We start from the raw sequence: 17,429 nt of genomic DNA, 5'->3' as shown, positions 1-17,429 counted from the left end.
AGGAAAGCAGGAATGTTCAGAAGCAAATGAAGATTCTGCAGAAGAAACAAGCCCAAATTGTGAAAGAGAAAGTTCACTTGCAGAGTGAACACAGCAAGGCTATCTTGGCAAGAAGCAAACTAGAGTCTCTTTGCAGGGAACTTCAGCGTCACAATAAGACGTTAAAGGTTAGTTGGTTCAGTTTTCTGTTTTTTAGGAGGGACTGACACTGCCTTAGCTTGTTTTATAATCACTGTGTACCTATTTGAAGTAAATCTTTGTCTCTACGTGGAGACAGATAGCAACCACTTTTCTACTATTTTGCTTGGCCTGATGCTTCATAATGAACCTCCTACCTGGTCATGGGGAATCTAATTGAGATTGATATTTAGACCACAGCTTACCTGCCTGGAGCCCTGGCTTAGGAAGCTCAGAGTTGCCAATTTTCTGCTGAGCACTGAAGTGGTTAATTAGCATGTAGGAGAAGCTGACTTGATGAGAAGCCGAGTAGAAACAGACTTGAGGCAGAGACCGAGTCTGGGGAGGGAAGACCTCGGCTGAGCTCCTTAGGGACTGTTCATCAGCTGCATTGCCAGACCACCCTTGCCTACCCCCCAGTACCCAGTGGCTAAGTACTTTTAGAATAGCACTTAAACCATGGCTGAATGAAGGAAGACGGAGCAGGTACCCAAAGATGATTGGTGCCAACAGGGGGAGAAGGAAAAAGAGCCAGAGACATGGAGGTGGGCCTGTCCTCATGTACAGGCTTGGTGTGAGTTTGAGCAGTAGCTCTCCTCAGAGTGCCCTAGCCCAGCAGATGCCCGAGGTGCTAGAGTACAGGAACGCTCAGGAAGTGGATCTTCGCCTACTCTGGGAGCTGTTAGTTTTTACTTTGCTTTTGAACGCTTGGGTTTAATTATTCACTAAAGTAGGTGGTATTTTTTTCCTCTAGAAATCAACATTTTGATTGATAGCCATTTAAACATGTAAAAATCTTTTAACACTTGTATCTTTGGCGAGTAATGGAAATAGTCCCTTGCCTTCTAGGTGGTTAGGTGTACCCAGAAAGTAAGCTGCGAGAAGGGTCTCTCTCGTCAGGCTGATTAAGATGCTGCTGTGTAGCTGGAGGGGAGAGTGGGAACATACAGTGGAGGGAGCTGGCCGGGTGGAGAAGCTCCTTACTTGTCTTTCAGTATAGTGAATTAAATTTATTTATTTTCAGTATGGTGAATTTTAGATCGGCACGTCGCACTGATTTTACAGCAGGGCAGTTTGTATCTCTGATTATTTACTCAGGAAAAGCTGCTTGCTTATTAAATGAGCACGTTCTGGTCACAAATAAAGGGAAGGGGAATCATAGTTGAGAAGCAACACTTCAGGGTCACAATACATAAACCCCCGGAGCAGCAGCAGCTTTTATGAGCATCTTCTGTATAGGTCTATACCATTAACAGAAATTATTTTGGATAATAAGGAAGAAAATATGCAGCAGGCACGAGAGGAGGAAGAAAGACGTAAAGAAGCCACTGCACACTTCCAAATCACTTTAAATGAAATCCAAGCACAGCTGGAACAACATGACATACACAACGCCAAACTCCGCCAGGAAAACATTGAACTGGGCGAGAAGCTGAAGAAGCTCATTGAACAGTATGCACTGAGAGAGGAGGTAAAGCCGTTTTATTGGTTTAGACAGCTGCTGCTCATTATCAGCGACAGTTTTTCACCGTTCACTGCCAGAGTAAAAGTACCACCACAGCAGGTTGTGGAACTTTTCTATCTGCATAGTGGACGTTGGGCTTTTCTTAGGAAAACCTCAGCCCCCGTGGGAACAGGAGTCTTAGGGATCATCACTGAGATAGTTGAGGAGTCCATGGAGTTGGATAGGTGAGGCAGTTTCTTAGACACGTGTTAAGTACTACTTGCATTCCATGTGATACTACAAGATTGCGTTTTTAGCATACAAATTTTTCCTCTTATCTAGATTAATAATGAATAAATATTTGGCCTCCAAATATGCTGTAACTCAGACATCTGTGATAACCTGTACAGTCTACATTCCCATTGTATTATACCTGTGTTTTAGATTTTTTCTTTTAATGGGGGTTTTATACTATTCGAGAGGAAAAATAGAACCTATTTCTAAACTTTCATACCCATTGAAGTTAAAAAGTTCATTGGAAGGATCCATGCCTGCTGATCTTGGTCATTGGCCTCCAGCTAAGACTTTTTCAGGCTAGTCAGGAAATTCATAGGTGTCAATTAAAACCAAATAGGTGATGGCCTGGTCGTGGTGGTGGTGGGTTTTTGTTTTTTTTTTTTAAGTTTCCTCATTTTTAGAGGCCAAATGGGCAGGATTAGAGGCATCAGGCTTTTTATTTTTTTATTTCAAAATGACATTAATTTGTATCTTTCAAATGTTTATATGCTAAAAAGTTTTTTAATTTTCCATTAGCCGTCATTGATTTTTGATGTAGTGTTCAATGATTCATTAGTTGCGTATAACACCCAGTGCTCATCACAACACGTGCCCTCGTTAATACCTACCCATCACCCATTTACCCCATCCCCCTACCCCCCCTCCCTTCTGTGTAACCCTCAGTTTGATTCCCAGAGTCCAGGGTCTCTCATGGTTTGTCTCCCTCTCTGATTTCTTCCCAGTTTTCTCTCCCTTCCCCTATGGTCCTCTGTACTATTCCTTATATTCCACGTATGAGTGAGACCATATGATAAATGTCTTTCTCTGCTTGACTTATTTCACTTAGCATAATACCCTGAAGTTCCATCCATGTCGATGCAAATGGTAGGTAGTCATCCTTTCTGATGGCATCAGGCTTTTTATATAGTGCATCCCTGCCTTTGAAGTTAGGGAAATGTGCTTTGATGTGTGTTGTAACCCTACATAAGTAGATTAAAATAGCTGATTAAAGTGGCATCTCCGTGGGTTACTATATCCAGTTTTGAAGGCAAACTTTAGATCATAGTAACTTAGAGTCTTACATTTAGCCCTTCAAAAACTGTTTTTTTTTTTTTTTTTTTTTTTTTAAAGATTGTTTCTTTATTATTGGAGAGACGAGTGCGTGCGGGCGTGGGGTGAGGGGCAGAAGGAGAGGGAGAGAGAATCCCAAGCAGACTCACTGCTGAGCACGGCGCCCAACGTGGGACTTGATCTCAGGACCCTGAGATCATGACCTGAGCCAAAAATCACGAGTCGAACGCTGAGCCACCCAGGCGCCCCTTAATCATTCTCTCTGCTCTCTGCCTTTTTTTTTTTTTTAAGCTATTTGAATCAAGCTGTAAATAAAGTCCATCTGTTTCACTGGTTGATCGGTCTCAAGTCTGTAACATAAAGATCTTCTCTTTACATTTTTTTTTTTCTTAGAGTGTTTATTGAAGGAACTTTTTTGTCCTAGAGAATAAATTTTGTATTAGATTACAAAGCCCTCGATTTTCTTAAAATTGTTCTTTAGTTTTAATATGACAGTCTGCCACATGATAGTTGGAGAAGACTTGAGAATTACATATGTTTAAATCACGTTACATGTTAGTCTTACTTATTTTGAATGTTATTAGATGTTCTTTGGTCATGAAGAGTTACTCTTTGTATTTCTGATGACTTGGTTGTACATAAATAACCACTTAACAATTTCGTTTGGGAATCGTAATGATGTTTTAGCAAAGGTCTGATATGTGCTGGGCACCAGGCACCTTCCAGAGCAGAGCCACCACATTGGCTTTTAGAGCTCTGCCGCGGTGTGGTTATCTCCGCTTGGAGGAGGGAAGTGAGTCAGCAAGGGGGAAGTCTGCCCCGGGCCACACACCAGCCAGGATTTGACCTGGGGCCACTCCAATTGTCACGGCATGCTGCCTCCAACTGAGAAATTTGGGGAAACTTAAAGGGTAGAAAAGTATCCAGGAGGAAATGTATCTGACGTATGGGTTTAACAGTTGATCTCCTTATCCATCTTTTTTCTTGATACACTTTGAGTCTCCTTTTCGTCGTAGGGCAGAAATAGGAAGTCTAAGTGTGTGGTTAATGAGCCTCCTTGACAGCCCACCTCCAAAAGGGAAGGGGGTACAGGGTAGTAGTGAGAAGGCTCCTTTCCCGCAAGTGCAGGAGGGCTTGCAGCGTGACGTAAAGCTCATGCTTCTACAAAGTCATGGACCCGATGTCCTCAGCTATGGTGGTATTAGGAGGAAAAGCAGGGAAAGAATAAGCAAGGTATTGTAACTTGTATTGTTTCCTCATCATTGTGTTCCTTTTTCATTAAGTGATGTAAGAAATTTTACTTCTCCCATAGCATATTGATAAAGTGTTCAAACATAAGGAATTACAACAACAGCTTGTGGATGCCAAGCTTCAGCAGACGACACAGCTAATAAAAGAAGCTGATGAAAAACATCAAAGAGAGAGAGAGTTTGTAAGTTCTTTCTTAAAAAAAGAAATTTATTGTCAAAATTGTAATCAAAGCCATTTAAAATATTTAAACTTACTCTATGTTAGTAGAGCACCTGGGTCATGCTAATTGGTTTTTTTTTTTTCTAGATTGAGAAGGTCATGTGTGTGTTAGAAAGTATTTGGCTTTTCATTTCTGTTTAACTTTTTCTTATACAGAAGACACACTGGAGAGATTAGACCAAGTTAGTGGAAAGACCTGCACTCATTTGACTTTTTCATGCTTATAATTACTTCACTTCTTTGGTAATGGTCACCAAGTTCAAGAATTATACCAGTATTTCGCACATTAAATGTGGCAGTTCAGTTTAATACCAAGCTTACCAAACACTGGTCTCCTATATACTGTGATATTTTGTTTTCAAACAAGTAACTTGAAACTAGGGAAACTATTTGTCTACTTACTCTGGTATAATTTTCTGATAAAATTTTAACAGAATTCTCTATACCTAATCACTCAGCATCGTTCCCAGAGTATATGTTCAGACTATATTGCCTGTCAGTAATTGTGAATACAGTGGAATCTCATTGGGTATGTATATTTAACATATGCAAATTCAACTTTATGTGCTTAAACCCACCCCCCCAAATGTGAGAAATGATTATGGCAATGAGGACTGTTCATTCAGCTTTCACTCAAGTAGCACAGGCCTTGAGGCGAGCCTGGTATGAAGACTGTTTGTGAGTGGTCCTCATGATGTGAACTTACCATGTGAGTGTGAGTCTAGGCTTAAGAGAGACCTGTTTTTCATACAGCACCATCTTCTCTGTGAACTGATAATGCTATCCTGTGTGTAAGTGAAGAAACACTTGTTCTTTCCAAAGTTGGGGTATAAATTTCATACATTCACGCACACATACATACATTGCATGTATATACTTCGTAGTTGGTTTAATGACTTTTTAGGGCTTATTTGGACTACGTGTGACCTTTCACTTCAGGGGCTGAATTTCAACAGTTACTTACTATGCAATTTCACTATATAATTTTCTTGAAAATCCAAGTATATAAATTAAAGCTCTCATCCACTTCTCCCCTGCTTTTTAAGAAGTGATTGGAAACTGGTCTCTGATTTCATTGCTTTGCTCCATAGCCTTTCACTCTGCCTCATCTTGACTCTCAAGGAGTAAAGTGGCTTTCTAAGTCTCCTAGATAATGTCAAGATTCCTAGTCATGTTTTCTGCTAATACCAAACTTCTAATTATTTTCACCTGAAACATAATTTAACCCTGAGTTTTTAAAACCTGTTATTAGGCCTCCAGGGTACTCTTTCTGAGCAGTAGAAGATTGTTCCAACATTCCTGAGTGTGTTAACAAGTAGAACAGATTGAAGATAATAGGTAATGAGCAATTGATGTAACCGAAAATTTTATCTATAGACTTCTAGTTCTTGCTAAAATAATGAGTGGAAGGATTAAGCCTAATTCTCTCTGGTCATTTGACATTATAGTCATATTTGTAATTACTATTAGTATTTTGCCAGAATGTTTCTGTTTTCTAGCTGTTAAAAGAAGCAACAGAATCGAGGCACAAATATGAACAAATGAAACAGCAAGAAGTACAACTAAAACAGCAGGTAACTCGACAGCAGGGGATAGTAGCATTTGTTTAAAAAAAAATCTGTGGTTCATTTGATACATACCTTGAATGTTCTCTAAGATGCTTATGCTTGTTCCCAGCCAGAACTGAGAGTAGATCACGTGTCCCTCTTGGAGTTTTCCTCTTCATTTAGGGTGATCAGCTCATCCTGATTTGCCCAGGACTTTCCTGGTGTTAGTACTCAGAGTCACATGTCCCAGGAAACAGTTAGGTCTCAGGCAGGCTGGGACGGTTGGTGATGCTGTCTGCAGTGTCCCCTTTCCAATATCCCAGGTATTTCCTCCCTTTCTCAGTCTGTTTCCACATGTGTCTGCTGATTTCCAACTAAAGAAAAACTGAGAAGCCTTCAGATTGGAGCTCTGTTGTATTAAGTTGAATTATATGAAATTGCTGATACTTCTTTGACCTACAAAAATGGCAGGTTCGTATAGTTGAATCTAAAATCTTCAGAATTTTGTGCTGTGAGCCCATAACCTATTTTTAAAATTGCCTATTAACCACTCCACTCCCAGAGCCGTGGAGATGGTGATTTTAATGGGGGCCGCCCTTCCCTACTTTTTATTCTCTTGTTAAGTATATGATACATTATTGTTACGTGTAGTCACCATGCTGTACATTAGATCCTCCAAACGTATTCATCTTATAACTGAAAATTTGTACCCTTTGACCATCGTCTTTGGATTTCCCCCTCCCGTCTGCCCCTGACAACCACCATTCCACTTTCTATTTCTAGGAGTTTGGCTTTTTTAGATTCTGTATGTAAGTGAGATCATACAGTGTCTTTTCTCTGTCTGGCTTATTTCACTTAGCATAATGCCCTAAAGGTCCATCCATATTATCACAAATGGCAAGATTTTTTTTTAATGGCTGAATAATACTGCATTGTGTGTTTATACCACATTTGTTTTATCCATTTGTTTGTTAGTAGGCACTTAGGCTGTTTCCATATCTTGGCTATTTTGAATAATGCTGCAGTGAACACAGGAGTGCATATATATCTCTTTTAGATAGTGATTTCATCTTCTTCAGGTATATACCCAGAAGTAGGATTCCTAGATCATATGCTAGTTCTGTTATTAATTTTGAGAAACCTCCATATTGGTTTTCATAGTAACTGCCGGTTTACCTTCCCACCAACAGTGCACAAGAATTCCCTTTTCTCCACACCCTTGCCAACATTTGTCATCTCTTGTCTTTTATAACAGCCATCCTAACAGGTGTGAGATGACATCTCATTGTGGTTTTGATTTGCATTGTCCCTGAGGAGTAGTGGTGTCAAGCACCTTCTGTTGTTCCTATTGGCCATTTGTATGTCTTTGTTGGAAATCAAGTCTTCTGTCCATTTTTAAATTGGATTGTATTTGGTTTTTTGCTCTTGAATTTTATGAATTCCTTATATATGTTGTATATTAACTGCTTATCAGGTGTATGGTTTGCAGGTACTTTTACCCATTCCATAGTTGCCTTTTCATTTGGTTTCTTTTGCTGTGTAGAAGGTTTTTAGTTCAGTGTAGTCCCACTTGTTGATTTTTGCTTGTGTTGCTGGTGCTTTTGGTATCATAACCAAAATTTCCAAGACCTCTTTCAGGGAGTTTTTTTTATCTATGTTTTCTTCCAGGAGTTTTATGGTTTTAGGTCTTATGTCTAAGTCTTTAATTTTTGTGAATAGTGGTAAGAGAGGGGTCCAATTTTCCCAACACCATTTATTGAAGAGATTGTCCTTTCCCCATTGAGTATTCTTGACTCCCTTGTCAAATATTAGTTGATCGTATTGTACGGGTTTATTTCTGGGCTCTCAACTCTGTTTATGTCTCTGATTTTATGCCAGTAGCATACTGTTCTAATTGCTTTAGCTTTGTAGTATAGTTTGAAATCAGGGAGTATGGTGCCTCCATCCAGCTTTGTTCTTTCCCAAGATTGCTTTGGCTATTCCAGCTCTTTCGTGGTTCCATTCAAATTTTAGGATGTTTTTTCTATTTCTGTAAAAATAGCATTGGGGTTTTGATAGGGATTAAATATAGATGGCTTTGGGTAGTATGGACGTTTTAATAATAGTAACTTCTGATCCTTGAACACAGGATATCTTTCCACTTTGTGTTCTTCAAGTTTTTTCATCAGTATCTTAGTTTTCAGTGAGTAGATTATTTATATCCTTGGTTAAATTTATTTCTAAGTATTTTATTGATTTTGATGCTATTATAAATAATAGGATTGGATTTTTAAAATTTCTTTTCCAGATATTTTATTGTTAGTATATAGAAATGCAACTGATTTCTGTAGGTTGGTTTCACATTCTGAAACTTTACTGAATTTGTTTTAACAGTTTTTTGGTGGAGTCTTCAGGATTTTCTATATATAAGATCATGTCATCAGCAAACAGATACAGTTTTACTTTTTCCTTTCTGATTTGGATGCCTTTTATTTTTCTTGCCTACTTGCTCTGGCTAGGAATTCTAGTACTGGGTTAAATAGAAGTGGTGAGGGCGGGCATCCTTGTCTGGTTCTGATCGTAGACGGAAAGCTTTAAACCTTTTACGGTTGAGTACGATGTTGGCTGTGGTTCTGTCATGTATGGTCTTTATTACATTGAAGTGTGTTGCTTCTATACTCAATTTGTTGAGTGTTTACATCATGAATGGATGTTGTATTTCATCAAATGCTTTTTCTGCACCTATTGAGATGATCATGATTTTTCTCTATTACCAATGTGGAATGACATTTATTGATTTGTGTATGTTGAACCATCCTTGCATCACAGGGATGAATCCCATTTGGTCATGGTCTGTGATCTTTTTAATGTGCTATTGAATTTGGTTTGCTAGTATTTAGTTGAGAATTTTTGCAGCTATATTCATCAGGGATGTTGGCCTGTAGTTTTCTAATAGTATCCTTATCTGGCTTTGATATCAGGGTAAAAGCTGACCGTATATAAAATGACTTGGAGAGTGTCCCTTCTCTTCAATTTTTTGGAAGAGTTTAAGAAGAATTGGCATTCATTCCTCTTTAGATGTTTGGTGGCATTCACCCAGGAGACCATCTGGGCTTAGGCTTTTCTTTGTTGCTTCCCTACTTTTCAACCCAAACCCCTTAAGTTTGTCCTAATGCAGTCTTTCTCTGTGTTTGTCTTAATGTGGAGTAAGGGTAGTAGATGGTGCCTCCCCGCTCAAAGAAAAGGCACAGAAAGGACTTCCCATGACTTTATGGACAGGTGAAATTAGGCATTTATCTATAGTCCGCCCTTTTCCAGGTAACTAGATTACATTCTGTTGAAAAAAGTATTATTCCTTTTAAAAGTTTATTATGTAATACATTTATATTTAATGTAAGGTCTTTAAATTAGTTCTGAAATGCACTGATACATTGAGACTGGTCTGAATCTTTATGAGCACCTCTTTTGAATGCTGTTTTGTCTTTGAGCGTGTTTTGTGATATGGTGATGTTCATGTCCTGTAAAGGTAGCCTAACTTTGAAAATTCAAGAAGTTTTTTTGAACTTTCTTAGGATTGTGCTAGATTGCTTTTAGGAAATTTGAACCCCTTATTAGCTCTGTAAACTCAGTTGTCCATACAAATGGAGAAGAGTATTGATATGGAAAAGGTATATAAAGTCCATTTATATATGGCTTTGGAAGATAGACTTCAGTGTGGTAGACATTGCTAAGTCTCCAGTGCAGAGCACCAGAGGACCCTTCTATGAAGCTCCCAGGCAGCTCTGATTCTGTTGGACTGTTACCGTTGAAACTTCTGTTAGTGATCTGTGTCACCCTGGGTCGTGTTATCTGATCATTAGTTTGTTTCCTTTGCTGTCACATCTTCCTTTTCCTAGTCCCTAAACGTGGCTGTCCTTGCCAAGAGTCAGTCTCATTCTATGCTCTTACCATGTTAGTTTCCAGCATTTGTTGAGGATAGAGTCAAATTGGTGTTTGTTGACCCGTTGTTCTGTAATGCAGGCTTATAAGTCCAGGTGTGATGGTAGTTGCCACTTACTAACTACCCAGTGTGGGCCAGCATTGAGCTCTCAGATGGGACAGTCTACCTGGATAGTCCACCTTCAAGAAAAACAGCTATGAACATGCATTTAAAACTTCTGATATTCTGTAACGCACCAGGGATATTATTATGGTTATTATAAGCAGGATCATTTGTTTGAAATGTACTTTAGAGCCATGGTCCCCAACACCCAAATCAATCAAAATCAAATAAGTCAAAAGACCCCATCCCATTGAATTCTTTCTCCCCACACCCAGCCAGTGCTTCGGCTTCGGTTTCGTTTTCCTGCATATGTTAAGGAGAGCACTGTCCTTGACACCCAGCTAAGAACTGTGCAGGTGGTGTTCCAAATATAAGGAGAGGTAATTGGTGGATTGGAGCTAGTAAATACTTGTACATTTTAAACATTTACGTCTAAAGATGTTTAAGTCAACATTTCCTAAATTTCAGTGGGTTATAGAATTTCAGCTGTCTCTCTGGTAACCAAGGGCTAGGTGTGCATTTGTTCTTATTTCTGTCACTTATAACAATTAATGTGTAACCATATTGTGTCCTTTTAGAAAGCCTTTTGGAATTGTTTTAAATGGTTTACTTGGAACTCAGGATATTGCATACTTTTTTCCTGTAGCTTTCTCTTTATATGGATAAGTTTGAAGAATTCCAGACAACCATGGCAAAAAGCAATGAACTGTTTACAACCTTCCGGCAGGAAATGGAAAAGGTATTTGCATATTTTTAGTAGAATATTACCTAAAAGGGAATTTATATAAGAAGCTGTTTTAAGCACGATCACTACTTGGATGAGTTGATGTTGTTACGGTACAGTCTTCATTTCCTCTTTTCTGATCCTCCAGTGGCATCCCATTTAGAGATTTTGCCCTTGGTGTGTCCCATGTAGCTAGTGATCTCTGCTTATTTTAAATACTAGCTTTATTAAAGTGAACTCCTCTATTAAATACAATTTGTTGTTACACATAAAGTGGTTTCTTTTTTGTTGTGTCTTTTCTTTTATTCACTCAGGTGACACCCCACCCCTCCTTCACAAAGCTCTGTGTTTTTGGAGATTATTTAAAGACATCCAAGACCAGAACAGTAATTACACATTTTGGTTGGTTGATTTTATATATACATACAGACATGCATGCGTGTGCACGCACACACACACAACTTATGTATATTTATACTTATGTATTTTTATTTATATGTAATCAAAATCTGTCAGTGTTTCCACTTTTTTTTTTTTTTAAGTAATCTCCATACCCAACATGGGGCTCGAACTCACAACCCTGAGATCAAGAGTCACGTGCTCCACTGACTGAGCCAGCCAGGCACCCCAGTGTTTCTGCCTTTTTAGCTTTTTTTTTTCTTTTAACTATGCTCCCACTGAATTCTTTCTCTTTCAACCAAACCCATTCTTTCTTTGGCTTCTTTTTAATTTTCCTGCCTATGTTAAGGAAAGCGATACCCTTGATACCAAGCTAAGAACCAGAATATATACATATATATTCATCTATCTGTCCGTCCATCTGTCCTTATTTTATGAGGCATATTCCGGAACCCTTAAAATAGGGCTTTATAAAGTGGTGGTGGGTTGGGGAGAAGTACAGCAGTGCCTGGCACTTTTTAAGCATTCAGTAGATGTTAGTCACGACTATAACTAGATCTTATATAATGGCTGGGAGTTTGTGCTCTGGGTAATGTCCCAATTGCATCATATGTGTGACCGGGGACAAGTTGTTTAACCTTTCTGGGTCTTCCTCTTTAAAAATAACAAAAATACCTACCCTCCATAAAGTGGAGTATTTCAGACAGTGCTTGGCCATGTTAAGTGCTCAAATTACCACCTTCAGGTATTTTTAGACCCAGTAATCTGGAGAATTTGGTGAGTAGCGGATTAGTTCTGCCTGCCAGTCCTTTCAGCTGAGGCTCCTGTCGAGGGGCGCTCTTGTACAGTGAGCGCCTTAGCAGGGTTGCGGCACGCGTACACTGTTGACGTTGAACAGTGTTTAAGATGGACTCTCCAGTCGCTATCCTTGCTGCTGGTGGCTCAGAGATCACGGTCAGTCAGCACTCAACTCAGATCTTCCATGAGCTCTTCCCATGGCCTTTGCCCCACTCTGCCTTGTGTTAGTTTTGTGGGTGACTACGCACATCACAGGGCAGCGGCTCTGTCGTACCCTTGTTTCCCTTAACAGCACCTGGCTCAGTGCCCCACCTGGGATCAGAGTTGGGGCACAGTCAACAGTATATGAAGGAATCTTGAAAATGGGGCTCAATGACAGGCACAGATAAGTCTCATTGTGAATTTCTAAAAACTGGGTTCTTGTAGTACAGGTTTAAGACTGTTCCCCTTATTTGGGGGCACATTTTCTCCTGAAGTCAGTCTTGTGAGTTGTGAGGATGCCCAAAGCTAAGGATAAAACTACTTCTATCTTTTTCTTGGTCACTAGAATGTTCCCAAAGTGACACTGCCTATAGTTCTGAAACTGATGTGGTCTTGGAGGTTGTGGTAGATCACCAATTCTGAATCTTTGGGGGGAGCTGGAAACCCCTATCCTTCCAAGAACCAGACGAATTAGTTTAATGACTAGAAAACCCCTAACTTGGACATGTTTTTGTACAGCCCGGGGAAGAGGTGTCTTAACCCCATCTGGAATGAAAGACGCACTCCAGCCTAAGTTAGAGTTCACAGCGTGCTGCTGCCTCTGAAATTGAGGAGATGAGATTTGTTTTTCTCATAATTTGAAACCCCTACTTTGGTTCCGGCTGCTGCCACTGTAGGAGCCCCTGATATCAGCTCTGCGGCCGACAGACAGGCACAGCTGTCAGCTGGGCGAGGCAGGTGCAATGATGGGGGTGGGGTGGAACAAACTTTTTTGTGGTGGGACAGGGTGTAGAGATAAGAAATGGAACTTAGAATTTACATTTGCAACTGTGTTGATTGACAGATGACAAAGAAAATTAAAAAACTGGAAAAAGAAACAATAATATGGCGTACCAAGTGGGAAAACAATAACAAAGCACTTCTGCAAATGGCTGAAGAGGTGAGGTGGTTTCCCATGATTAAGGTGTGTTTGTCATCATGGGGACTCCTGAAGCTGTGCCTAACAGGGCAGGGGGCATGTGGTGACACCACTGGCGTAGCTGAGGGCTCTGGCCAGAGCCGGGGGTGGAGGGATGGCGGTGTAGAACCTGCAAATGTCTCTCGGGCCTGCAGGGGGGGCCCTGAGTGAGGTATCAGGTTTCCTACCGCGCGGCTGACTAGCCCAGGCTGTAGAAGAAAGCAAAATATTGATGCTTTACAGCTGATTTCTCAGACTGGAGCTTGCATTGAACTCCAGCTTGTTATGACCAAGATGGCTAGGTTCCACCCAAAGTTTGATTGGTTCTGGGGTGGGGTCACAGAATCTTTCTGCCAAGTATCCAGGTGGAGCTGATGTCACTGCCAAGGGGGCCACCTCCAGAAATGCTGAGATTGCGCAGGGCAGGAGTGCAGAGAACAACTCTGGTGCCTTTCTTTCTGCTTTGACTGAGTCTTCAAAAAAGGCAGCAAAAGGATTTTTTTTTTGCCAGCTGAAATGTATCGTCTGTAAACACTAAATTTCTCACCTTGAATCTTGTTCTCCCCTAAAAATTGGTAGAACAAGAGAAATTTATGTAGAAAAGAACCCTTTTCTGTTTAATCAGACCCTTAATTTTTTGATCTTTAGCTTTGTGATAAGTATCTTAAAATTTCCTTGAGTTAACCAATACAAAATGCTTTTAAAAGTGGATTTTGGTTATTTCTTTTGTCACCCCAGAACAGTATGGACTGTTAAGGATTATGTGGCACACGTAGATGGGTGTGCAGCGAAGCTAGCTACATGGTTAGGTGGTGTGTGGGGAAGCTGAACGTGTTCAAGAGGTGATTAAATGAATAGTTTCTAATATGGCTCAGGTTTGTTAATTTTTTTGTGTCCTGTAAACTTATTTGTATTCCGTGAGATGATATAAATCATCTTTTTTCCTTCCAGAAAACTGTCCGTGATAAAGAGTACAAGGCCTTTCAAATCAAACTGGACCGGTTAGAGAAGCTGTGCCGGGCTCTTCAAACAGAGAGGAATGAGCTCAACGAGAGGGTGGAAGTCTTGAAGGAGCAGGTCTCGGGGAGAGCTGCAGGCGAGGATCTAGCGCTGCCTGGGACACAGCCCTGCGCTGGCCTGGCGGCCCCCAAGGAGCTGAACACTGCTTCTAAAGGCGCCCTGGGAGGCCCCCTAGAGGCTGCTCCCAGGGCCACGAAGGAGAAACCAGCCGTGTCCACAGGCGCCGTGCCAGGTATCGAGTCCGTTGACTGAAAGGAAGCGTGATCACTGTATCGAGAGCTCTATTTTGTGTATAACTTTCTGTTAGTAGTAACTATTGGTTTTGTGGTGAAAATTTTCTTACTTTTTCTACCATATCTGTATTTTCTTAGAACTACTGGACTTATGTGGTACAGGAGGCTGCTTAGCAGTTTTGAATAGTTTTCCCTTATACATTTTCCTCAGCCGTGTTGCACATCTGCCTCATTTCCCTTCATTGGAATGCACGTGACCATCGCCTTGTCCTATCTTTCCCGTTCCTACACAGAATTACTCAGATTCCACTCAAGACTGGGCCGATCATCACAAGGGAACTGTGTTCTGATAATGGTTCCTTGATGTGAAAACAATATTGATTCAAACATCCTGCCCCCACCCCCATTAATATTAAAAAAAAAAAAAGATTAGTTATGTCTCATAGCCCACTTAAATGCCAAGTAAAAATCTAGGATTGGGTCAGAAATAAGCATAGCATCTTTGATTCAAATTAGCTTTTCGATAATATTTATATCACTTAACAAATTGACATGGCTGCAAGCCTCAAATACTCAAAGTTTTGGCAGATTATATACATAAATGTGTCACTTTTAAAGTAGTATATACAGGCAAATCATTGGACAAACAAAACAGGCTTAATGTTTGTGACTGAAAACAATCCTGCTTTGGTTGCAGATTAGAACTAGAACCCATGTTTGACCTTGGACCACCGAGATGTGCACTCTGGATTATGGTGGTTTGTTTGCTTTCAGTTTGGGATTTGGGTTCGCATCCTCCCCTTCCCACAGAAGGCAGCCATCGGTGGTTGTCATTTTAAGACAACGAGGGTTAATTGCACGTGTAGCCTACATTAAGCAGAAGTCCCTCCACTACTGCGCTGCCTTCTGGCTACTTGAAATTTGGTGTTCAACTGTTTCGCAAATCCCGCCAGCAAAGTTCTCCAGGTTTTTAAGAAGGGAATTTTAATTGTGGATCATGCTAACTGAAACGGGTTTTATTTCCAAAACAGAAAGACTGGAACCCACACTTTTAATTTAACTGTAGGGAGACTTGGCAGAGAGTTTTAAGTAGTCAGGATCTATGATGCTTTTGGTCTGGTTCTCACCTTTCCTTAGTGACTGTCTTAAGAAAAAAGCCAGTAGTATTATCAAGGTCTCCATACTTGGACTGGGGGAACTTTCCATATGAAGCACGTCACTTCTGATTTAGTTCTTTAATTTTCCTTTGTTCTTAACGATGTTGACTATGGCTGAGTTTTGCAAATAAGTCAGGTTGCACCATGCAAGTTTGGACTTTGTCCCTGATAAAATTTGCATTGAAATATTAGCACATTCCATGGAGCAAAACTATCAAACTGACACTGAAGTTGCTTACGGGACTGAATCAAGTCTGTTCTGTCCAGTTAAAAGGGTTTTCTCTTTAAAATTGTCTTTGTAAAGTCCTGTCCTATTCATAGTCTAAAGTGGGTTGAAAGAATTGAAAGTTGTCTCATAGAAGCTTCCGCCATTGGTCATAGGAATCAAGGGGCCAGACAGTGGAGGAAAAGACGACCACAGAGCAGGTTCTCTCATTACTCTGTCAAAAATGAGTCGGAAGCAAAAACAAATATCCCCTCCTCCAACGGCCTCGTATAAATACTCCTTTCTGCTACTAGATGAAATGTTGGACTCATTTCCCCTAGAGGAAATGAAGGTATATATCAGAAATATAATCTACTTTAAAATTAGTACTAATGATCATATTTCACAAGAATTTTGCTGGATGTACAGCTCTTACTGTTGAAGCCATTCGTGTAGCCCACCACGTTTCTTTGTGGTGCTTGTCCTGTGTGGAAGATGTAAATCTTGGACGCGTTGCATATTTTCAAGGGCTTTCTAAAGCAATGTGATTAACAGTCCTTGGCCTGCTGCTTTCGGCTTTTACTATGTATTTGTAGCTAGATGCGATCATGGTATTTAAAGGAGCTCGATTCTGTTTGGGATGCATGAGGGGTCCTTTCAGAATCCTTCCTCCCATTACCCTGTGAATAAAAAACAAACGGGCCCCTCTGCAGACACCCTCCTAAAGCAATCACCTCACCAGCCCAGTGTTGTGGCTTTGTAGCACGCCCTGTATCCACCGTATTCTAGAACACTGTAATGCTGTTAGGGGGTCCAGAAAAGGTTTAAATGTTGCATTCACTTCGATTGCATTTGTTGCACCACCATGGAATCTTGCTGTGTATTATTTATAGTGGCGGTAGACTCCGAGGAGTAGAGAATACTTGGGTCTTGGATCATGGACCATTTCATCCTCAGACTTGTTAGGAGTACATTTCTTGGTCTTGAGACCAGTGTTTTTTAGTTATGTATGCAACTGCCTTTATTACACCTGGTTATCACAATTCAATTCTCAGGTGTTGCAGAAAAATCTACCTCTTTCAGACTGTAGATGGAAATAACTGTGAAAAACAAATGATGCAGAGATCTTCTAGTTTGTGCTAAACACACGGCTTTATTTTTACAGCCCACGTCTTTCATGAGGATACGAATTGTTCAGAGGCAGTCTTGTTTTGCTTTTCAAAGACATTTTGTAGAGATTTTTCACTAATGTGAATCTGATTTTATCTACTCAATTCTGTATAGATTAAGTAAATATGTATGATAAATTTAACAGTTTCTGTGTATTTTGTTGCCCATGTGACCTTACCTGTATAATAACCGCAAGGACCGCTGTAGATGGTTGGTTTCTCAGGCCTTAGAAAGGATGGAGCACCAGCTCACCCCTGGGACTGGGTGGCAGAAGACTCATTTTATGTAGCCAGACCTCTGTGCGTACCTTTTTTTTCCTTTAGAAAAAAAGACTAAAAAAAAATCCTGTAGTTTATCTGCTGTCAAACCTTTAAAAAAACAAAAAAAAAACAAAAAACCATGCATTTCCACGAGTCGTACTGCTCCTAGCACATTCCAGGGTGTACCTATTTGAATAGCAAGAGAATTAGGTATATTGTAGAGGCATATAGGGAATGATCTAATTTGAAGTTGAGCAAAACGTATTTAAGTACATAACATCAAATATAAGAGGGGCCA

The 17,429-nt window shown here is 40.2% G+C and overlaps 1 protein-coding gene across 1 annotated transcript in view; it reads left to right on the top strand.

Moving 5' to 3' along the window:
* TXLNG (taxilin gamma) overlaps positions 1–17,013 on the top strand; it is a 53,526-nt gene extending 36,513 nt beyond the window's left edge. The window contains exons 4-10 of the mRNA XM_040637564.1: positions 1–167; positions 1,454–1,648; positions 4,281–4,400; positions 5,938–6,012; positions 10,653–10,745; positions 12,973–13,068; positions 14,038–17,013. The exon at positions 1–167 is cut by the window's left edge and continues 82 nt beyond it. Coding sequence (XP_040493498.1) covers positions 1–167; positions 1,454–1,648; positions 4,281–4,400; positions 5,938–6,012; positions 10,653–10,745; positions 12,973–13,068; positions 14,038–14,358 — 1,067 coding nt within the window. The 3' untranslated portion in view covers positions 14,359–17,013. The remainder of the gene's footprint in view (positions 168–1,453; positions 1,649–4,280; positions 4,401–5,937; positions 6,013–10,652; positions 10,746–12,972; positions 13,069–14,037) is intronic.
* Positions 17,014–17,429: the final 416 nt, after the last annotated feature.

The sequence above is a fragment of the Ursus maritimus genome (genome assembly GCF_017311325.1).
Source record: "Ursus maritimus isolate PB19 chromosome X unlocalized genomic scaffold, ASM1731132v1 scaffold_X1, whole genome shotgun sequence".
Lineage (NCBI taxonomy): Eukaryota > Metazoa > Chordata > Mammalia > Carnivora > Ursidae > Ursus > Ursus maritimus.
The sequence above is the reverse complement of the archived record's forward strand: the minus strand, read 5'-3'. Positions and strand labels throughout refer to the sequence as shown.